Source organism: Panthera uncia (genome assembly GCF_023721935.1).
Source record: "Panthera uncia isolate 11264 chromosome A1 unlocalized genomic scaffold, Puncia_PCG_1.0 HiC_scaffold_17, whole genome shotgun sequence".
Lineage (NCBI taxonomy): Eukaryota > Metazoa > Chordata > Mammalia > Carnivora > Felidae > Panthera > Panthera uncia.
The window spans coordinates 124,767,128-124,791,407 of record NW_026057577.1 but is presented as its reverse complement, the minus strand read 5'-3'; the positions used below and the strand labels follow the sequence as shown (position 1 = coordinate 124,791,407).

The 24,280-nt window shown below is 37.9% G+C and overlaps 1 protein-coding gene across 4 annotated transcripts in view; it reads left to right on the top strand.

Annotated features, from left to right (window-relative positions):
• Window positions 1–24,280, top strand: part of SPEF2 (sperm flagellar 2) — a 183,321-nt gene that overhangs the window by 17,310 nt on the left and 141,731 nt on the right. For 2 of the 4 annotated variants that reach the window (XM_049648172.1, XM_049648175.1), the window contains exons 3-8: window positions 1,678–1,930; window positions 4,992–5,162; window positions 7,594–7,734; window positions 9,200–9,264; window positions 14,433–14,619; window positions 22,141–22,329. In XM_049648172.1, coding sequence (XP_049504129.1) covers window positions 1,678–1,930; window positions 4,992–5,162; window positions 7,594–7,734; window positions 9,200–9,264; window positions 14,433–14,619; window positions 22,141–22,329 — 1,006 coding nt within the window. Of the gene's footprint in view, window positions 1–1,677; window positions 1,931–4,991; window positions 5,163–7,575; window positions 7,735–9,199; window positions 9,265–14,432; window positions 14,620–22,140; window positions 22,330–24,280 lie in introns of all 4 variants that reach the window. The other 2 variants (XM_049648173.1, XM_049648174.1) reach the window with 2 other exon arrangements.

Here is a 24,280-nt window from a genome sequence, read left to right as displayed (position 1 = left end):
TTTTGTTAACATTGGCCTTCCCATGATATTGACTCCTTATTCATATTTAGAAATCATTCATATATTTCCTCAGCCCTACCTCCTTTTAGAGCATGGGTTTTTAAATTGTAGTGAATGGGCACTTTTAGGCTAGATTTTAGGAGTTTCACAAACATCCAGAAATGGGATACATATTTTGTGTATATGCACGGATGTGTTTTCTTTCTTGTGGAACAGGTTCCATGGCACTCATCAGATTTTCTGTGGTATCTGTGATCAAAAAAAAAAAAAAAAAATTAAGTGTGAAGGAATCTCTATAAACCTCTACATACTTAATTGAGGTCGTTGAATATCATTGTACCTTCCCCAAATAACTTTATAGTCCAAAATGAAGTCATTGAGTGAAAAACCCTATATGAGAAATTCTACCCAATAGGTGCCAACCCCCTTTTAACTACAGAATCTTTTTTTGTGGGGTTGAGGGAGGTTGGGACTTTGACTTATATTGAAGTATATTCAGTATGTTTTTTTCCTGTATATTTTTTCCATCCTTCAAGTATATTCAGCATATTTTTTTCCAACACTGAATGTTGGCAAGTTAAAATAAGGAGGAAATAAGCCAGTGGTTAAAACTGATGCTTGCATCTAGTTGGAACATAAAGAGGCCCAAGAATTGAAAATGCATCCAGCATCTCTTTGGCCATCTTTTTGTCACTAGATTCATAGGCTCATTGACAGCCCTAAATCATTTGAGACCCATATTCCAACACTTACCTCAGTTTATCATTTTTTGTTCACTCATGTGTTGTCCTGCTGTGAGCCCCTCAAGGGCAGGGAATACAATGTATTCATCTTTGTAAGACTTTAATAAACTTATTAAAATCTCATAGGTGATTCAAAGATAACTTAAAATTAGAAAGTCTTTACTGATTCTTAAAGTAGTAATATAAACTTTAAAGTGAAGATTGCATAATTAATTAGATTGCTTAGCTAATATTATTTAATTAAATATTTCTGACAGTGCCTGAGAGGATTGTTGTTAAAGTTGTCAGTGCAACATTTAGGGCTATTTTCAGACTCGAGTAATAATATCATTTAAAGCAATGGAAATTTAATTTTTTTAATGTTTATTTATTTTTGAGAGAAAGAGAGACTGAGTATGGGCAGGGAAGGGGCAGAGAGAGAGGGAGACACAGAATCCAAAGTAGGCTCCAGGCTCTGAGCTGTCAGCACAGAGCCTGACATGGGGCTTGAACCCACAAATCGTAAGATCATGACCTGAGCTGAAGTCGGCTGCTTAACCGACTGAGCCGCCCAGGCACCCCTAAAGAAATGGAAATTTAAATTACAGCTTTGCCTTCTGAGTAAAATATTTTTTTAAAACCATAGTTGTTTTTCTGTTTAGAAGAAAGCAGTTATCTGTTTTTTGTATTGACTTCCTATAAAAATTCTAGCATCTACTTAAGCAGAAAAGTATAAAATGAGTTTTAGTTTCACCATTCAAGAGAAATAAGTGGGTGGAGTTGTAGACAATAGAAAATCTCAATGTATTTACATGACTGAGTGGTTTTACAGAGGAACGATATATTGTAAAGACCATGGGATAATTCATCATATCAGATCATGATCATGCGTCGGATATTTGTTGTTTTTAATTCAATGTCAGTGTCTAATTATGTAAAATATTTTAATGCCTAGAGTTTCAAGTGCCAAACTTAATAATTTTTCTCGCTTGGAGCCAACACTTCACCTTCTGGGTGTGCAGTTTGATCAGAATGTGGCCCACAGCATCATCACAGAAAAGCCTGGGGCGGCAACAAAACTTTTGTATCAGTTGTACACTGTTCTTCAGAAAAAGAAGAAAAGTGGGCTGACCACAGTGGAAATGCGAACCATGCAGCCCCCAGCAAACGCCAGACACCAAAACATGAAAAGTGAGGCTTTTCGAGATGTAAGTACACAAAGAAACATAAGCCTACCACCATGTAAAACTTGGTAAGGAGACATGACAGTGATGTTGCCTTTCAAAAAAGCCCCATTGGGTATCTGTGTCCCTTATGTACGTTATTGGTCATACTTGGGTTTTGTTTTATATTAATATTTTCAATTCATGTATCCATTTTTGACGTCTCCCTCCACATGGCTACTAGTATATCAAATTCTGTGTGTTCCTAATTCCAAGTGTTTTCATGCCTTGCTCCTCTCCCTATTTCTGCCTCTGTCATATCTGCTCATATCCCTGCATGAATTACTACCACAACCTACTAACATTTCTCCTGGTCTTCTGGCTTTCCGCCAGATGTCAATCAACTGCTAGATGAATCTTCCCAAAATTCCGCTTGCACTGGGTTCTTTGGTCAGAAACCTCTCATTTTACGTATGTCCTGTCTCCAACCTGGACTCACTGACATTCAAGATCTTTCACTAAATGGTCTCAACCTCTCTGACTGCATTTCTTCATAGTCTTCAGCATAAAGTCTGTCTTTTCTACATTGATCAGCAACCTATCCTTGAACAACTCTTGTATATCTCTGCTCCTCCCTCCCTTTCACCCAAGCTTATACTTCTCATCTCTCCTCTTCCTGCAAGCTTTTCTCCATCTACTTCTGTGGCAACCTTCCCAGTACACATGGATTCCTCCTAGGGCACACGTAATTCTCACTCTCTGGTGTTAAACTCCTGCTGTTGATATTGTTGGCTGACTTTCATGATTTATCTGTCATAAGGTCTCACAAGATTTTTAGTTCTTTAAGTTCAAGGAATATGCCTGGTGCAATGATTTGAACATTGCAAATTGTCATTAAGTGTGTTTTGGTTAATCGATACAACATTTTAGTTGACGGTTCTCTCTAGTTCCTGTGCTACTTCCTTATGGTAAGTGAAGTACATTAACTCTTCCAGGCCTCTAGGATAATGGGGGGTGCTGCCCTGATGGAGTGCACTAAATAGAAATGGAAACAATTAAACATGTACATTGAATTTATGAAGAAACAATGACATAATAGATGTGAGGGCCATCTGCACTTTCAGATTTTCCTATTCTCATGAGTCTTATGAGCCTGGTAGAAGAATGAGCTCAGCAGCCATGGAGAGCTGGAATTGGATTAGGCTTACAGCCAAAGAACATGGTATCCCATCCTGCCTCCTTCACGTGCAAGGTGACTAACTTTGAACCAATCCCTGAAACACTCTCAGCCTCTATTTCTCTATTTTCCCAACTGTTAAAAACAAAATTGGTTATCTCCACCTGCCTCAGAGTTAGGCTTTTTTTTTCAGTTTTTAAGGAAACAATACAAAAAAAATTCTTTATTAAGTGTAAAACAGTCAACAGCAACAAGCGCTGTAAGAGCTGTGTAGTTGAGGCCAAAAAGAAACCATTAGGTTTAAAGTTGGCCATGGTGACCTTCCCAGAGTCAATCATTCGTTTGTTGAACAAATATTTGTCGGGTTCCTATTTTATGTTAGGCAATTGCACTATGACCAGCACAAGGATGGTCCCAATCCCCTTGGAGATAAAATTCAGGGGAGAGAAAAATGTTTCAGTGGAGTAGTGTGGAATGTGGTGAGTTGAATAGTCAACTGAGATGAAGAAGACTGAAGCATAGACTATTCATTCAAGAAATGTGGAGGGAAAAGAGAAGAGAAAATGAGAACAGTAGCTGCAGGAGAGAAGCTCAAGAGAAACATGAGGTTATTTGTTTCCTTTATGGACATAGAGACTGGGACAACTTGCCAGTTGAGAAAAAGAATCAGTGGCAGGAGATGACTGGTGTGAGAACCAAGTGAACAAGGTTCTCAAGGGAAGAAAAGAGGATGCGACTGATGGGCCAGGTGGAGGAGGAGATATGTTAGGAAGGAGTTAGACATGCCTTTTTCTTTGATACCAGATGGAAGAAAATTCAGGTGTCTATTGCATAATAATATTGACTAAAACTTATTGATTGTACACAGGGAGGTGCAAAGCCCTGTTCCAGGGGCCGTGCATCTGTTATCTCCTTTGATCTTCACAACACTCTTATGAGATAGGTGCTTTTGTTATTCCCATTTTACAGATGATGAAACTGAGATGTAGAGGGATTAAGTAACTTGCCCAACTTAATGCAGCTAGTAGGGGGTAGAGTTGTAACAAACCTAGGCACTGGGTCTCTACTCTTAACAGTAGACTCCATTATCTCTCAGTGGGTATTTCCTGGGTTGGGGAGAGGATAATAATTAAGCTGAAGATCTAAATATTGTATTGAGGTAGAAAAGTAGGATGTTCAAGGACCTGGCATTTTTGTTGCCTCTGAAGATGGAGGCCGGGCGATTTTTAACGACGAGAAAAGCAGGAAGGTGTGTATGGGCGTAAAGTCAGCTGATAGGTCCTTAAACGATCTTCTGAGTAAGTGCCAGTATCTACTGAGGTGGTTTTAGAAGAGAAGGACCAAAAATTTTTTGAGCAACAGTACCATTTGAAAAAAAAAAAAAAACTTTTAGTAAGTCTTTGGCTTTTAAGGAGATTACTTTTGGATATAAACATTTTAGTTAAAAGCATCAGCCATATTGCTTTGATGTTCATTTTCTTATATTGTTACACTCTCGTTCCCAGTGGCCTGGAAGTTTTAATGTTTCTTCACTCTTTACTAGGAGGTAGCTTAAATAATGGAAAGAATCTGGCTTCTCATATTATCTTGTATATGTTGAATTGGTTTTATAAAATTATTCTTATGAAAATGTACTTCTAAGAATTCATTCACGTAATGAATACTATTTATTAAAAATTAAACTCAGGGCAAAAAAATATAAAAGTATATATGAGACTATTTTATAAGAAGGAATTCAGATCATGTTTTTATTGTTTTTATGTAAATTAAAGATATAAGTGATTAGTATTGGGCTTGAGTTTAGTTTAACCATCAAAAATAGTATTTCGTAGAAATTTTATTTTGAAGACAAATTTTATGTGTGCTTATAATGACAATACACTTTTATTTTCTAATAACGAAATCTTTTGAAATGCTTTCTTCATTTAGAGACTTAGAAACCTGATACCACGTCAAACTGATTTCAATCTGATGCGGGTTACACACAGGTTTCAAGAAAAATATAGACACATGAGAGAAGATCTTGTCCGCATGCATTCTGAGAAACTTGAAAAATTTCAAAAACTCAAGGAAGAACAAAGATGTTTTAATATTGAAAAGGTTTTATAGTACAACTTTTCCAGAAGTTCATTAGTGCATAGTAGTATACTGTTTGCGATTTATGCCGATAGTACACATTGCATAAGCATTAATGTGGCTCAAGTTGCATGTTCCTTTGACTCGTGCTCTGCCCCACTCTCACCTTTCTCTCCCCTCAGTTTCCCCTTTTCTCTATCCCCACTCCTGCTGTCACCTCTCCCTGAGACCAAGAACAAGAACTGCCATTCTCTGGAGTGGCAGGACCACTTGATCTCTTTTTTAAGTTATCTGGTTGAAATTAATGCTTCCGATGCCTTAGTGATGGGGGATTGCTACTAACTGCTCCAGTGAGGGCTTACGGCTGTTTTCCCCACTAAGGGCTGTGGAACGGGATTCTGCCTCTCTGGTCCCTCTTCTGCAATCCCTTGGTCTTCCTGTCCTGCCTCATTTTTCTCATCCTGGCAATGTAGGGTGATTTTCTGTTTGCTTCCCTTTCCAACACCCTTAAACATCTCTTAACTTCTTTCTGGCCCCTCTTGCTTTGACTAATTCTCTGCTGTTTCTCAAATTCCTTTGAAAATCTTTAGTGATCTCCTATGCCTTTAAGAACATGAGCACATGACTGGTGTGTGGAATCATTAAAGATTTTTAAGAGAATTTCAGATGACTAGGTATATGGAATGTGTAAACTACAGGCAAAAGGATTATAGTTTTCTTCATTGCACTATAAATCACTTGTTAAATTCATATATTTAGAATGACAAGAAATTAAAATATCCTGGATGTAGTCATCCCCCTGTGTGGAGGGAGGGAACGATGAGAGACAAACTCTGGCAGATTTTATGATCCCATTAGTTGCCAGAGAGTAAAGGGTTGGGCTTCCCCTTCACATTGCATGGCAAGGAGACGAGGCACTCTTAAAGTAGTGTTTGAAACCAAGTGCTGGGACTCTAATTTTTAAGGAACCAGCCTAACTGTGATGCATCAAGTGTAATGCAGAAAGTCTCCAAAGAAAGTTGGGAGAAAGGTAATATGAAACCATTAAATATTCTGAAATAACTTATGTTAACAATGGTAGAAAGCAAATAGGACAAAGGGCAAAGCCTATGTATTCCTGGTTTTCTAAAGATGAAAAGATCTTTAGATTTTGGAAAGTAAAATGGCAAGAAAAAGATTTAAATATATTTAAATTATAATTTTTGACTTGTTAGTGGTTAACTAAAGTTTCTCATCTTTGGGTATAGGAACTAATGCTGTTATTAGTTCTTTAATGTAATGCTTTAGTAGTAAAGCCATGATTAATTTTACATGTTACTTTTTTTAAATGTTTATTTTGAGAGAAAGAAAGAGAGAGAGAGAAAGAGCATGAGCAGGGGGAGGACAGAGAGAGAGGGAGAGAGAGAATCCCAAGCAGGCTCCACGCTGTAAGCACAGAGCCTGATGCAGGGCTTGATCCCATGAACTGTGAGACCATGGCCTGAGCTGAAATTAAGAGTCGGATGCTTAACCAACTGAGCCACATGAGCCACACAGGAGACCCTTTACATGTTCCTTCTTAGAACATTTATTTTTTTTAATATTTCATTTGATTCTCACTATTATTTTTCTTTTACTTGTACCCTCCTGCTTATTTTCTACTTAAAATAATTACTGCCTACATAGAGAAGAGATGATCCAATAATGGTATCACATAATTCAGTATTTAATCCAATATTTGAGGTTGCTTGTGAATTCATTTTTTAAAGTGTGACTGAGTTTTGGGGAAGTTTGTCATTTCTTCTGGGTTCCCCAGAAGTCCTCCTAGAGACCATCTCCTAGATGGAACTTTCTCTGCAGACCGTCTTTAGAGACAGCATTTTCTCTTTACATTATTGGGCAGGTCAGGAAGGTGGAATTAGGAAAGAATTATATTCTTCTTTGTATTTGAGGCATTTTTATTACCCTTTTGGTATCATCACCCAGAATGAAGATATACACATTTGATAGGCAAAATTTGACAATTCCAAAATTGTATTAATATTATACTTTTCAAGATGAGTCATGTTGAGGGTACCTGGGTGGCTCATTTGGTTGAACATCTGACTTCGGCTCAGGTCATTATCTCATGGCTCATGAGTTGAAGCCTCGTGTCGGGCTCTGTGCTGACAGCTCAGAGCCTGGAGCTTACTTTCGATTCTGTGTCTCCCTCTCTCTTTCTGCCTCTTCCCTGCTCACTCTCTCTCTCTCAAAAAAAAAAAAAAAATACAAACATTAAAAAATTAAAAAAAAAAAGATGAATCATATTGACATCTGCTTCCTAACATTACACAGTTGTGGCACTTAGTCCATTGGTAAATTGCTGAGTTCTGAAAGTTTCGATGGAAAAATGTATGTATGTGTACCTGTGAGTGTATAATATAGCCTGTTGTTCTAATGAGTGGAATAACTAAACTAGTGTATATGGGATATCCAGCAACGCTTGAGCAGAAGACGACAAAATGAAATAATGGCCAAAATCCAAGCAGCTATCATTCAGATTCCTAAACCTGCATCTAATCGTACTTTGAAAGCACTTGAGGCCCAAAAAATGATGAAAAAGAAAAAAGAGGCAGAGGTAAGGTGATAATCCTTTAATATGGTGTTGTGTTAATCTTAATGAAAGACTGGTCTTTTTCTAAAATGTACAGAGAGAACTCCTCCAACTTCTTAGTTCCTTTTCTAATGATCTGTGTCATCGTTCCTTCTGATTCAAAAGCCCTCCACTGCACGCATATCTAATCCATTTTATACTGTTGTTTGTTCAGAATCAGAGAATGTAGCTTTAGGTCAGGGATAAGAAACTCATATTAAATGACAATACCAATCTGGCCTTCTGTGTTGAGAAGGATCCTGTGATCACATCAAAACTATTATAGAATGGTGCTTCTGTGATGAGGCATAACAGCCATGGGCACAGAGGTGTCATTCAAGGTACACATACTATATATATTCCAACAGTATTTTACTCAGTTCTTTCTCATTATGTATTTTTCTGAGTCCAGAAATGTTAAGTGGTTTGCTTGCTATCTTCCAATTTAAGATACCTATACTAGTGATATTTTACTGGCCTGTACCAGCTGTCAGTCATTCCAGTAGGATACAATGTGCTTATATTTCACAGGGAGCAGTACTACGTTTTGATACTAATTCCTGGAATCTACACTGCTTATGCTACAGTGGTTATTAATGATAGTCTCTCCTGTGACCTCCGGAAAAGAATAATAGCTACTATTTATTGTGAACCTGCTATATGTCAGTCTGTGTTGGCCACTTTATTTTATCTTATTATCTTTATTTTTTAAAAACTCTCCAAGTAGGGTATTGTTGCCCCCCATTTCTAAGTAAGGAAACTTAGACTCCGAAAGCCTCCATGTTTCACTCTCGTCCCCAGTGCTGGCAAAGCAGAGACAGCACGTCTCTCCGATATCTAAATCCCTTGTGTTTTATGTTAATCCACATTTCTTTATTTTTTTAATATTTGAAAAATATCTTATACTTGGAATCTAAAGAATAATAACCACAGAGGTTTTTCAGACCCAAATTTTAGGAAAGTATGTAGTTTTTATATTTCTCTGAGTTGATTAAAGTTTATTAATACATATTTGCACTAGATAGGAGATGAGCTAAACTAATTTTGAGAGAGCAAATTAATAACATACATAAAGTTGCACAAGAAATGCTTAAAACATCTGAGACAACAATTTTTGAAGACGCATTTATATCCAAATAATGCTTATGCTCATTTAAAAGAATTGCAAATAAAAATGTATGGCCTGACTCTTTGGTAATCTTCATTTTCATCAAATGTTACACTGTCAGAACTGGAATCATGAGCGGAATGATTCAAGTTAGGCAGTTTTTACATTCTCTGAGGTATATTTAGCCTAATCAGAATTATAAAAATATTCTAGAGTACAGCTTTTTGTATCTTAGCTCCTAATTGGTTTGGGTTAGTAGTACAAAGCATCTTGTAAACTTGCAAAATGAAGATTTTCAGTGGTTTCTAGAGGCAGAAAACTGATAATGACTTTTCTTTAAAGGATGTGGCCAATGAGATTAAGAAGTTTGAAGCATTAATAAAAAAGGATCTCCAGGCAAAAGAAAGGTGAGATGTGAATTGTTTTAACAGTCACAAAACTGCATTTTGTCCTATCTATAACTTTTAAATATTTAGAAATAGTTTATTGGAAGTAGCTGCTCCAAAGATGTTTTTACTTTGTAGAATCTTCATGACGAGAATATATGAAGGAAGGTAAATGAGCTAAAATTCAGATTAATTGTTCATTAACAACTTTTGTGGAATCACAAGGGAAAGTGGCTATTATGAGATGTGAATTTAGTTTTCTATGCTATGCTTACTGTCCTAAATTCACACACTTTTAAAACATTCACGAAAATTGTTGCAAGTTACCACTAATTTAAATTTGTCACGGTAAAGCCTTTATTAGACTCTAGTTGGTTTCTTTCATGTTGCAACCTCAGCATTTAGCACAGGGACCAGCAATAAAAAGTTGTCAGATGAGTTCAACTGTCACTAAGATGGTCAGTTCCATGAGTTCATTGCAAAAAATGCCTGGTTAATGGGCTTCATTTGCTTAAAGATAAAGATCCTCTCCCTTTATCGTTCCTATTAGGGGTCATTGACCCACAGAAGATAATTGATTAGGGATTATAGATTACGTAGATAGGAGCAACTCGAGTTCTTCTGCATTTTTAAATGGGAACTACCTAGATTCTAGTCACTTACATTTTATGGAACATGAATTAAATCTCTGTTAAAGAAGAAAATAGGCACAAATTATGTAAGTCAGTTCCACAGTAGTATTTCTCAGGGAAGGAAACAAATGAAAAGGAATAAGGAAAAGAAGAACAGATGGTGAGGAAGTCAGGTACGGGATGAAAATAAAGCAAAATGAAGGATACATACATTACCTTTTCTTCTACCCTCTGCAGAAACTCTTTTTTTTCTTTCCACTTGAGACAGAGACAGCATGACTGGAAAGGGACAGAGAGAGAGGGAGAGAGAATCCCAAGCAGTCTCCTTGCTGCCAGCACAGAGCCCGATGCAGAGCTCGAACCCACAAAACCGTGAGATCATGACCTGAGCTGAAACCAAGAGACAGACGCTTAACTGACTGAGCCACCCAGGTGCCCCGAAACTCTTGATGCCGTATTCTGATTCCCACTGCCATTTATCAGTACTGCCCCTGACTGCTAAAGAAAACACAATCCAAGCCTACCTACCCATGTAGCCACCATCCAAACCCCACCATACCCCTCTGGACTGGCCCATGAAACCACCGGATTTCTTCCAACTCTTTCATTCACCTGACCAGCCACACACTCTGGAGTGATAAACAGATGGTATCCACCAGTGCAACCATATTAACATATTGAAATACTTCTGTTACTTGTAGGCGAGTGGTATTATTCTCTATAGCTCTATGGCCATTCCCTTTCCTGGGACCCCTCAATTTCCACACAATTTAGCAGCCAGAATTAGCACCAAACACGGCAGTGTATTCTCATTCCTGTACCAACACCCATCTTTGATCGATTAGTGTCCTTGCCATGTCAGTTTATTAAATAGTTTAAACACCATCCTTGTACAATACAGCTGCAAACATTTCCTCCGCTCACTATTATTGCCTTTGCCAACCCAACCTGAACCTAAGTCTCTCTATCAGTTAGCTTTAGAAATCCCAAACAAGAGTGGGTTAAATTAATTAAATAATTAAATAAGTTTACTTCTCTCTCATGTAAGAGAAGTCAAAATGTAAGCAGCTCAAAGCATGTGTTGGAGCTCCAAAGTCATCAAAGACAGGCTTTCCTTTAGCTCCACTGCTCTTTTGTGTCTTTTTTGTCCCCAAATTCACATTCACAATACAAGATGGCTCCTGGGGCTCTGGCCATTTGGCCCATGTTCTAGATGTAAGGAAGGAGGATAGGCAAAAAGTAGGTATCTGAAATAGCTGAAATAGCTCCTTCTAAGAACCTTCCCCAAAGTCCAAGGTAACATTTGTGCTTCCGTTTTATTGGCCAGAATTCAGTCACATGGCCATACCTGGCAAGAATGGAAGGCTTGGAAATGTAGTGTTTATCTGGGTACATTGTTTTCCTGAATAAACACTGGGGCTCTGTTTTGAGGAAAAAGGGAAGGAAATAGCATCGTCTATACAGGTCCTTTCTATGTGGAAGCCTTCACTTGATCTTGCCAGAGACTTAGCACTGGGAGACATGAGATACAGACAGCCATGCTTCAATTTTGAGAGCAGCAGGATAGGCCTTGGGGCAGCCAGACTCCCTGGACTAGTCACCTGTGACTGTGCAGCCTCATCTGGGACTCCAGTCCCTTCCAGTATGCCGCAAATGAGCATTTTCTCTTTAAAGAATGTCGGGAGGCACTAGTCTGGAGCAAACTTGTAAAGAAAACAGAAGTTATGGTACAGTATGGCCTTTGTTAAGTCCCTTTTATTAATCACTACATTAGTTCATTCTGAATATTTAGCTTAGGATCAAGCATGTTCTGGGCTCTTTCAAAAACTTCACACTACTTGATACCAGAAAGCGCTAAAATCTCCCAAGTTGACCAGAAGGAGCAATTTCTGCAGCTGCCTCTTTCACAAGCCTGCTCCTGAAACAGTTTCTCAGAGATATCACCTCAAAGTCCATCTTTTTTCTCTTGTGGAGAAGTGAAATGTTTTCTCAGAGCAACACAAGAGTTCCCATGGCTGCTTCTTCCTCACATGTACAATGTCTTTATTTTCTAAAACAAACAATAAATGCTATCTGCTATTTTTTTTAGCTGAGATTGTTGGCTGCTGTGATTTGACATTTGGATTCATAGATTTACTTTAGGCTGTTCCTAGCAATTACTTTTTAAATACACACAAATTTGGCCAAGGTTCCAATTACTAGTCATGTAATTACACACCCAATTATTAACTCCGTGGAGGACTGACAAGCAGATATAGAGAAATCATAAACATTGCCCTCAAGAAACCCACATCTAGGAAAATGAATATTTATTCAAGTAAATATCATGTAGCTTTCTTCAGCCTTTAATTGGAATGAGACAGCAGATGGATGGTTACAGGGCAGACTGATTGATAAATAAAGGACAAACAATATGTTAAGTCTATTAACCCATATACAATCCAAAGCAAACTCTAAGAACACATTTGAGTAAAAATATAATAAGAATTTGGGGCGCCTGGGTGGCTCAGTCGGTTAAGCGTCCGACTTCAGCTCAGGTCACGATCTCGCGGTCCGCGAGTTCGGGCCCCGAGTTGGGCTCTGGGCTGATGGCTCAGAGCCTGGAGCTTGCTTCCGATTCTGTGTCTCCCTCTCTCTCTGCCCCTCCCCCGTTCACGCTGTGTCTCTCTCTGTCTCAAAAATAAATAAACGTTAAAAATATATATATATAATAAGAATTTTAACAAAGGATCTAAAAAGTTATGCCACATAATTTTCGTAAGTTCTTAATTGTACTAAATCTTAATAAATAGGGTTAAACTTTGTCTTTGATCCTCCTAAGGCTTTTGCTGGCTACACAATTTCTGCTCAGTGCCTCTTAGTGACAGAACACAACTGAAGGTTAAGCCCCTGCTGATAAAATCACCAGGATTTCAGTGTGTAATTAAAAAAAAATTACTCTGTATAGTGCTTCTTAGCATATCATTTGAAATTTAGCAGATATCAACTACATGTCAGGATGATAAGCACATGGACAGAGAGGAGTATAATAGGATATTCACAAGCTCAGGGTTCATCTGGGAGCAGCAAATGTACAAAAAATGAACTATAATACAATATGATCTAAACTACACACATGCAATTATTACTTCATTAAACATGAATTAACTGTGCTTTTATACCTCTTTAATGCTTCTGTCTGTATAAGAATTGATGACTATTTAGTTGCTACATACAATAATGTGTCCTTGCCTTTTGAATAAGACAGTAAGTTCTATTTAAACTGAATACATTAATAACTTATAATATTTAAAATAATTATTGATAATATTAAAACTTGTTATTTATTGGCAGGTAACAAGATATATCTTGTTCCATTCTACTGTTGTATTCTGTTTATTTTGTAAAGAGACATGCAGATGAGAATTGATTATTTGATTCTTACATACGTAAAAATGTGTCTTTTACTTTTTTTAAAACAGACTTTTATTTATTTAATGTTTATTTTTGAGAGAGAGAGAGGGAGGGAGGGAGGGAGGCAGAGAGAGAGAGAGAGAGAGAGAGAGAGAGAGAGAGAGAATGTGAGCGGGGGAGGGCCAGAGACAGAGGGAGACAGAATCCGAAGCAGGCTTTAGGCTCTGAGCCTGATGCAAGCACAGAGCCTGATGCAAGCCTCAAACTCATGAACTGGGAGATCATGACCTGAGCCAAAGTCAGACGCTTAACTGACTGAGTCACCCAGGCAACCCTGTATCTTTTACTTTTAAAGATAACTTTTGAATGAATCTATAAATTCTGTACTAAGCCACCATTGTCCCGCTAAACCGAGTGTATTTGCTTTCTGTTAGTAAGACCACTAGGCTCTTCCTGATCCTTTAGGTTTGGACATTAGGTGGGACAAGAAGCGAAGTAGGTCTTCTTACTTGGGTCTCCAGAACTTGGGCAAGAGGCTAGGTCAGTCTTGTGGGTGCAAGTGTGGCATGATGAGCAAGTCAATTTTCAGCTGCTAAGCTTCCAGTTAGAGCAGGGCCACTGCTGTAAGCATTCAGAAAGTTATTGAGAGTTCATAGAGCAACTTGCGTTTGCATAGGGGAGTAGTGGATCGAGCTATCCATGGAAGGACTCTCAGTGTCCTGACATTGGAAGATCTGGCTGACTTTTGAGGAGGTATGCCTTCCCTGACACTTTGGCTGTCAATATGGTGCTTACTCTTAACTCAAAACAGGGGAGGCAAGAGGCCTAGAGCCAGCAGGCAGAAGAGGGAAAGAAAATCCAATCTCTGGGCTCAGTGAAGATCATGATAAGTGAAAGAACAAATAGGCGATAGGCCTAGAAAGAAGGCTGTGCTAAGGCTATGCTGAGGATCTCCCAACCTAGAGTCCAGAAATACAGCGAATGGAATCTAACGATAAGCCATAGGTGTCACAATGAAGTTCTAAGATTTGCTTTAATGCTTGTATCAATAAGTTAACCGAGCACTGAAGGGAGCCTTTTCCCCGAGGTCTTCCTCCATAGTCTCAAGTAGCAGCATGTGGTTACACTGTTTTTCTAAATCCCAATAAAAACTGTTGTCCTTAGTGCCTCCAAGCCTTCTTCAGATACAGCAGGCCAGACAACTACGGATTTATTAAACACGTATTCGGATGATGACTACATTAAAAAAATCCAAAAGCGCCTTGAGGAGGATGCTTTTGCACGAGAGCAAAGGGAAAAAAGACGGCGGAGGCTGTTAATGGACCAGTTAATAGCCCACGAAGCACAAGAGGTAAGATATTTCGATATTCCTTGAATAATAGTGATGGAAACTTTGCAAAAATGTAGTCTTTTATGCATACATTTGTGTATCTTATTTATTTAGTATCTGTTACTCTGAATCAAATGTCAACAGAAAAACTTCACATCATCACAGCAAATACACTCAGGAAAAAAAAATCTGTGCAAAACAATCACTGAAGAATCTAAAATCTGGTGATGGTTATACAATATCGTGAATGTGCTTTTTACCACTGAATTGTACCCTTAAAAATATTTGAGATGGTAATTTTTATGTATATTTTCCCACATTTAAAAAATACTGACAAAAAAGAAATGTAAAATCTACGTCAACGACGTGTATCTATTGCTACTTTTGGAGGTAAGAGGGAGCTTTTTCCCAGTTCTTTTGAGGTATAATTGACAAATAAATATTGTATATACTTAATGTGTACAATGTGATGATTTGATATATGTATACCTTGTGAAATTATTGCCATAATGAAACTAATTGGCATATCCATCACTCACATAATTTTTTGTGTGTTTGGTGAGAACACTTAAGATCTACATTTATAAATTCAACTTTTTTAGATTGACATATAAGTGGGATTTTGCAGTATTTATCTTTCTATGCTTGACTTATTTCACTTAGCATAATGCCTTCCAGGTTCATCCATGTTGTCACAAATGGCAGAGTTTCCTTCTTTTTTAAGGCTTAATAATGTGCCCATTGTGTATATATACTAATTTTTCTTTATCCATTTATCCATCAGTGGAATCTTAGGTTTTTCCATATCTTGGCTATTGGGAATAGTGCTACAATGAACACGGGGATGCAGACATCTCTTTGAGACAGTGATTTAATTTCCTTTGCATATATGCTCAGAAGTGGGATTGCTGGGTCGAATGGTAGTTCTATTCATAATTTTTTGAGGAACAAACCATATTATATTCCATAAAGGCTACACCAATTTACATTCTCAGCATCAGTTTCCAAGGGTTCCCTTTTCTCCACAGACTTGCCAGCACTTGTTATCTCTTGTGTGTGTGTGTGTTTATTTTTTAATGTAATAGCCACTCCAACAGATGTAAAATGATATCTCATTATAGTTTTAATTTGCATTTCCCTGGTAATTAGTGATGTTGAGCACCTTCTCGTATACCTATTGGCCATTTGTTTGCCTTCTTTTGAGAAATGTCTGTTCGGGTCCTTTGCCCATTTTTAAATTGGTTTATTTGGGGTTTTGCTATTAAGTTGTTTGAGTTCCTTATATATTTTGGATATTAACTAAAGGTACATTTGTAAATACTTTTTCCCATTCTGTAGGTTACATTTTCACTCTGCTGATGGTCTCCTTTACTATGTAGAAACTTTTCATGAAATTAGATGTATTTCCACTTATATATGTTTGCTTTTGTTGCCTGTGTTTTTGGGGTCATATTAAAAAAAAACAAAAATCAAACAAATAAACAAAAAATATTGTCTAGACCAATGTCAAGATTTTTCCTCTATAGTTTCTTCTAGTAGTTTTATAATTTCAGGTCTTATGTGTACGTCTTTAATCCATTTTGAGTTGATTCTTGTATACAGTGTGAGATAAGGGTACATTTTCATTCTTCTGCATGTGGACATCGAGTTTTTCCAGCACCATTTGTTGAAGACGCTGTCTTTACCCATTAGGTAGCCTTGGCACTTTTGTTGAAGATCAGCTGACTGTAGAAGTATGGAGTTATTTCTGGACTCAATTCTATTCCATTGGTCTATATGTCTGCTTTTATGACAGTACCATACTGTTTTGAATACTATAACTTTGTTATATATTTTGAAATCAGGCAGTGTGATGCCTACAGTTCTGTTCTTTTTGCTCAAGAATGTTTTGCCTATTCAATGTTTTCTGTGGTTCCATATGAATTTTAGTAGTGCTTTTTTTTTAATTTCTGTGAAAAATGCTATTGGAAATTTGATAGGGATTTTATTTAATCTGTAGATGACTTTAAATATTATGGACATGTTAGCATTACTGATTCTTCCAATCTCATGAACATGAGATATCTTTCCATCTATTTGTGTATTCAATTCCACCAATGTATATTTCACCAATTGTGTATTTCACCAATGTTTTGTAGTTTTCAGTGCACAGACCTTTTACTTCCTTGGTTGAATTTATTCATAAATAATTATTTTTGATGCTATTATGAATGGGATTATTTTCCTCATCTCTTTTTCAGATTATCCATTGTGTATAGGAACACAACAGATTTTCATATGTTGATTTTGTATCCTGCAACTTTAGTGAATATGTTTTTTAGTTCTGACAGATATTTTTTGTTGCTGTTGTTGGAGTCTTTAGAGTTTTCTTTTTTTTTTTTTTAATATACTTGAGAGAGAGGTGGGGGGGGAGAGGCAGAGGGAGAGAGACAGAGAGAGAGAATGAGAGAGAGAGAGAATCCCAAGCAAACTTGACACTAAGCACGGAGTGTGATGCAAGGCTTGATCCCACAACCATGAGATCATGAACCGAGCTGAAATGAGGAGTCAGAGGCTCTACTGACTGAGCCACTCAGGTGCCCCTAGAGTTTTCTGTATATAAGATCATATCATATGCAAACAGACAGAGATTTGTTCAGGGATCCAGCCACCTAAAAGACATTAAAGGAAGTTAGTGCTCTGGATATTTCCATCAAGGTTCCATCAAGAACACTGAGTTTCTTCTCAGTGTTGGGGAAAGATGCTATTCCTACAGCCAGGCTGGGGTATGCAGCAAGGAGCCTCCATTCCTACCGCCTCCTTTAGTGAAGTGTCATGTCCCAACCTCCCTGCACAGTGGACACTAGGGTCACTGTTTCACAGTGGTGGAATGTGAAATTCCCATGTGCAACGTGGCATGTTTTTTTATCCATCCTTCTGTCTTCCGAAGAGAAAATGGCATTTGTCAGGGCTAGAATTTCCTCTGCTTCCCTCAAGTACCTACTGCTTTTGGGGAGCATGTCATGAATCTGATGTCAGCCCTGGATGCTTTTATTCTGGCTCCATTTGTACTTCATCTACCAGAAATGCCTCCGAGTATCTTCTCTAGCTTCCAAGTTGTGGCAGTGTCCCCCTGGGGTTTGTATACTCTGTTTTAGTTGGGCTTGTGAAGGGAGAGCCAGAGATCTGTGCTCAAGTTGTTATCTTGCCTAGTGATTTATAAACAAATGTGATTATATGAATGAGAAATGATGAGATTTAGGGTTAGAAATATCACTTTGAGTTTTTTGGAGGATGAGTTTTGGAGAAGGATTGGGGGGGAAGGCATGGTAAAGGAAGGGCTGACATTGTTTAAGGTAGGGGCAGAACAATAGGTATAGAATGGAGTAGGGCTGATTTAAAAACATACATAGGAGTTAAAATAGACCACTTACTTGAAAATTGGAGATTAGGAATTATAAGAGCAGATTGAATTTAGGATGGTCCTAGCATTTTAGGTCACAGAGTCATAGTTTTATTCAGTTATCAACAGAGATGGGGAAATACTGAGGGAGCACCAGGACTGAAGGAAAGGTGATGAGTTTAGTATAGGCATTTAAGTGGAGACTATGAACCCAGTTTGTCTCCCAACTGGTTCTGTGGTCTTCTGGCTAGCATCTTGATTGGTTCTTGGGATTCACTCCAACTCAGCTGTGTCTACCTTCCCAAACCTTTTCTGTATTGTTTACTTGAAACTGGCATTTGAACATCAGACTCTTCCCCTACTTCTTAACCCAAATACGCTTGAATATTTAGCTTCAAGGTCTTTCTGACAATATCCCATTCCTCCACAAGAACTGCTTGGGCACCTTTGGATAACTGAACCATGGCATGGACCAGGGTAAGCTTGTAGCTCCAGCTCCTGGGGGAGGCAGAGGGCCTGGTAATTAAATTGAGGGTATTTTGGATTGTAATTCTGTCTAAATCTTCCACAAGTATAATTAAAAGAGAAAGGTGGGGGTGCCTGAGTGGCTCATTCAGTTAAGTATCGGACTTTGGCTTAGGTCATGATCTCATGGTTCATGAGTTCGAGCCCTGCTTTGGGCTCTGTGCTGACAGCTCAGAGCCTGGAGCCTACAGCCTGCTTTGGAGTCTGTACTTTCTCTCTTTCCACCCCTTCCCAGCTCACACTCTGTATCCCTCTCTCTCTCAAAAATAAGTAAACATTAAGAAATATTTAAAAAAGAGAGAAATGTGACTTCTATTATTTTTTATTTTATCCATTGCAGATATAAGATATTTCATCTGTGTTACAGGATAAATGGACATCTGTAGGCTGCACTGAGCACCTAATGTGTTCCACATTCCAGTGAAATTCTTGGAAAAGTCTATTTCTAAAATATGAACTACTTGTACAATGGAACAAAAAATAAATCTTTTCCATTCAACTTTTGAGTGCAGGTCTTAATATGCTTGATGATTCTTCATACTAAAGCTTCATATCCATAATAGTGACTCAGAATTCAACAATAATTTCCTTTTCTTTTTCCCTTTCTAACCATAATGTGTTATCACCCAAGCAGTAATCAAAACAGTTCTGACCAATCCAGTCTCTTCTTTACAAGTGTCAGAATGACCAGATCTCATTTATACAACTAAATTGCCTTGCCATATAAACAACTAAATATAGAATATACTCTATATTAATTATAGAACTTACTTGGAATAATAAATCAAGGTCATATTTTTTAAAAATACAGCTGTGACTATGCCTTATGTATCCCAAACCACCCCAAAATGTAGTAGGCTGTTTGGGCTGGGCTCAGCTATGCTGTCCTTTTGCTGGTCTCAGCTGGCATCTCCTACCTGTCTTTCATCAGCTGGTGGGTTGGCTGGAGCTTCATCAGGTCCAGCAGGGAAGACTGGTGCCTCTCTCTATATGGTCTCTCATTTTCTAACAGACCAGAAAATGTGATGACAGTCGTGGGGTCACAAGACAATTAAGAAAATCAGACCCCAAGTTTTTGTTTGTTTTGTTTTGCTAATGTCCCATTGGTCGATTCAAGTTCAATGGGTACCCCATACCTCATATTTAAGGAGTGGAGAAATAGATTCTTCTTTTTGATAAGAATATCTGCAGGATACCATTGCAAGGATGTGGAGGAAGAAAACTGAAGAATTTGGGGCCATTTTTACATGCCGCCTCAGCTCCACTACTGGATCTCAAAAGGAAACAAATGATTAACATTAAAGTTTCTAGAATTTTATAATTAGATTAGATATGTTTCAAGTTGTTCACAATTTAATTTTTTTTATCTTCTATGTGGCACTAACAAAAAATTTCATACTTATTTTCGGTTGAAATTTTATTTCATCTACATTTTTATATAATTCCCAGGTTCAGGTTTTGGAATTTACCACAGAACATTATTGTTATTTGCATCTAGATTCTGAAAACATATACAGTATTTCTCCCATTTCATAGTGGCATAGATCATTTGAAACAATGTCATTAATGATGCCAGATTTTCTTCCTAAATAATTGTTCAGTGTTAAATGGAGAGTGTTATGCAAAGTGAAATAAGTCATACAGAGAAATACAGATACCATATATTTTCACTCTTATGTGGATCTTGAGAAACTTAACAGAAGACCATGGAGGAGGGGAAGGAAAAAAAAAGAGAGAAAGAGAGAGAGCCAAACCATTAGAGACTCTTAAAAACTGAGAATAAACTGAGGGTTGATGGGGAGTGGGAGGGAGAGGAGGGTGGGTGATGGGCATTAAGGAGGGCAGCTGTTGGGAGGAGCACTGGGTGTTGTATGGAAACCAATTTGACAATAAATTTCATATTTAAGAAAAGTGGGAAACTCCAATATTTAGGTATTCTTTTACATCTTCCCCCTTGGGAACTCCTCCTTCCACATGATGTCTCTATTTAGGCAGAATGAGAGCATGAAGGGGTGTTGTAGACTCTGGGTCTAAAGTTCTCTCTTGTCTAGCAAAAGAGCAGGATGCAGGATTGAAAGCGAGAGATGGCTAACGTCCAGGAAAAGACAAGAGCCCAGAATAAGGGTCCTTGCCCCATATTTATTCAGATCAGAAGGTTTACAAGCATGATGGGTGTGTACAAAGAGACAAAGAAATTGTGAACATTAACTTGGGGACATTAGGGAAAAGGGGGGTTTTGAAGATACACAGTGTTTGGAGTTTGGGTCAATATAAAACAAAATCAGGGTACCAGGCAGTGGGAGGAAGGTTGTTTACAGTAGACATGAGACAGCACCTCTGTTCATCTTTGCCAGCCTGGGGATGAGGCAGGTAGGGGGAATAACCTCAGGGTTGACAAGGCACCTTTTCTTTTGTTAACCGTCTCTGCTCTGGGCTGCTTTGCCTGCAGCGCATCTGTCTATAGTCCATCAATTTACCTAACCTGGCTTATCCTCCTGTGAAAGCAGCTTTTCCGCTATAGTACTAAACTGGGGGTGCTTCCATCCTGAACATCTAATACTGTTTATTTCATATACCTATGTATTGGGCATGTTTGTGCCATTCCAATTTTAGAACTTTGCCTCTCCCTCTCTATTCTGAGGGCGTTGCACACCCTCTCTATTTAGGGGTGCCTTTGCACCTCCCTATTCCTGGCACCTTTGCAACTCCCTCTTCTCGAGGTGCCTTTGCATCCCCCTATTCTTGGGGTGCCAATCTGGTTTACCCAAACTCAGGTGTGAACATTTTATGACTTTGTATTTCTTTATGCCTTGTTAACTCATTGGTGTAAGCCTGGGGGTTTCCTAAGCTTATACCCCACAAAGGGGCTTTAGAGATCATCTTCCACCAAAATCCCACATTTCACCTGTCAAAAATAGGCCCTGAAAATCCAAGTTACTTGTCCAAGACCACACCACCAGTTAATAGCACAACTGGGGTAGCAATGGCTTCTGATTCCTGGTTTAATGTTTTTTTACCACTGTTCACTTACTGACTCCCCTTCTGTTCTCTTGAAATAGACAAGAGAGCCAAGAGAATACATCTAACTTCTCTTTCAGATTACAACCAGTGAGATTTTATAAGATAAGCAAGTCATTTTCCCTTAGATTGTCCTCCAGCCTTCCCATTCCATCAGATTGTGGCTTTTCCTCACTCATGCATTGAGATGTCCACACTGGCAACTAACCAGATCTGCCATCTTCAGCCAAAGCCTGTATTTGTTTTTACAACTAATATTTCACATCTGAAAACTTGCTTATAAATTATGAATCCTATCCCTTGTTTATAAAATCTTGAAAACAGTTACTAAATTTATTTTTCATTGGATTTTAAACAAAGTAAGAATTCATTTAAAGTAATTATGACTTGCAAGATCATGATGCTTCCAGATACCAAAATTGTACATACGATATTTGATGGAAATTTTCATTTTTATAACTTGATTTTTGCCATGTTCAAATTTAAATCAAATGGCAGAAATTGGTGCTGATGAATACTATGCCTTTTAGATATTATTTATGCATAGGCTTCTTAGCCCAATGGTAAATTTGGACATGGCCTTGGCAAATAATTGGCTCCTCCAATGGTGTTTTCAGGAGGCGTTTCGGGAAGAGCAGCTGATTAACCGGCTGATGCGGCAGTCCCAGCAGGAACGCAGGATCGCTGTGCAGCTCATGCATGTTCGGCATGAAAAGGAAGTTTTATGGCAAAACAGAATTTTCAGAGAAAAACAGTATGAGGAGAGACGACTTAAAGATTTCCAGGATGCTCTTGATCGAGAAGCGGTAAACAATAGCTCCCTTAAAAATATTTCTCAAGTTACTTTTGATTTTTTCCACCAAGTCAAGGTAAACAAAGCTGTATTTAGAGTCAATTTTTTATACAATCTCTCTCTTATTTCCCCATTTTTATTTTTTTGTAACTACATTGACAGCACATAGAGCTACTACATATTACACTCTCCCTTTAGTCTTGATTTCACAAATATTTGATGTTCACCACCCATCTTTATGTTCACATCTCTCTGGTTGTTTTGCTTGCCTGAAACTCATTCTCTAGTACATTTCTCAAGAAGGGGTCAGGGAACAATATTCCCTATATATTGTATTGGGTGTTATGTATGGTATACTGATAACAGTAGATGTTTTTTATCCTGATTGTCAGTTTTGCTGTATATAAAATCCTTAGTTCACATTTTCTTTCCTTGAATTTATTAAATACATTATTCCATTTTCTTTTGGTAAAAGTGTTACCATCAAAAAGATTAATGATAATCTAATTTTCAATTGTGTCATTACTCCCTTTTTCTGGATGCATACAGAATTCATTTTTCTTTACAGTCTGCTAAGTTTACTAGAATGGTATTGGTGTTTCTTATTCTAGGTGAATATTCTCAGTCAGTGAGAGCACTTTTAAGCTGCCTCCTTTTAATAAGACACCGTAAGTCTTTAATAAATGATTCCTTTCTTTCTGAAAAAACAAGATTATATCAAGTCCATATTGTATTATTCCTTCCTCCAAAACGAACCATTTGTCCAGGGTACTCTGGTTGATTGTATTTGAGAATAGTACACAGATACCAAGATCCAGATGATAGGTGTGCTCTTGGTTACTATGGTATTGTGTCTAGGTCCTTTTATAGCTCCGGAAATCAAAATATCTAATCTTTCAATTATTTAATACGTTAATATTTTTCCTTATCTTTATGTATATATAATGGCTCTAATAATCAAAATCGATCTGTTCTATCAATGGATTGTATAGATTAATTCTTGCCTATTTTCTATTGGAGATATTCCAAATTTATTCAATCTGTTGGTCTAGATTTGACTGGAGAAATTCAAAATTCATGTCAGTGGCATTTTCGATAGCCTGTCTTTACTTCCATAAAATATTCACAAAACTAGGCTGAACAGAAGAGAAAACCTTACAAAAAATAGGAAGGGAATGCTTTATTTATCAGCTTCATGGTTTCCACGATGATATTCCACAAAAATGAAATACAGCTTTTGCCAAAATTATGCGATTTTTAGAAATATTGTTTGGAGAGTCAGGGAAATGGTGCTTTTGCCTTTGTAGAACAGACATAGCTGAAATGTTAGGGGTAGGGGTGAAGAACCGTATACCTCCATGAATTTGAGCCACAGGGACACTGATCTCGAGTGTCCTCTTAAAGAGCTGAATTATCTGGATAACGGTTTCATCCCTCTTTTTTTTTTTTTTTTTATAAGAGTAAACTTGAATGGATTGAATGGCATTTGCTTGCATTAGAAATAGCGTTTCACTAATCTTCCTAAGTGCCTGTTGAAAAATATGTTTGCTTCAAGCCCAGATAATTAAGTGCAGAATAGTAAAGCCTTTATAGTAGGACTGATCCCACTGTGATGAGAAGGATTCCCTCCTTGTTTCTTTAACTGGCCTTGAATTAACTTCAGAGGATTGGAATGCTCAGGCCTGGTAGAGCCTCAGAGACCAGAACTGTGAGGCTCTGAGGCATCTGAAAAAAATTATATCCCTTCCTCTCACAATGATTACCTTTCCCTAAAGCTGAGGGTCTGCTTCTCTGGCACTCCTGTCTGTGAGACGGCTTGACTTCACAGGTTACCTCCACAAACATTGAATCTATCACCTCCTACATCAACAGTGGCTGGTGTATAAGTAGGAGCCAAAGAAATAAATGTTGAATTGAGTTTGCCAAAGGAACAGACCTTTTCTTTCCAGCATCATGCACTAAAT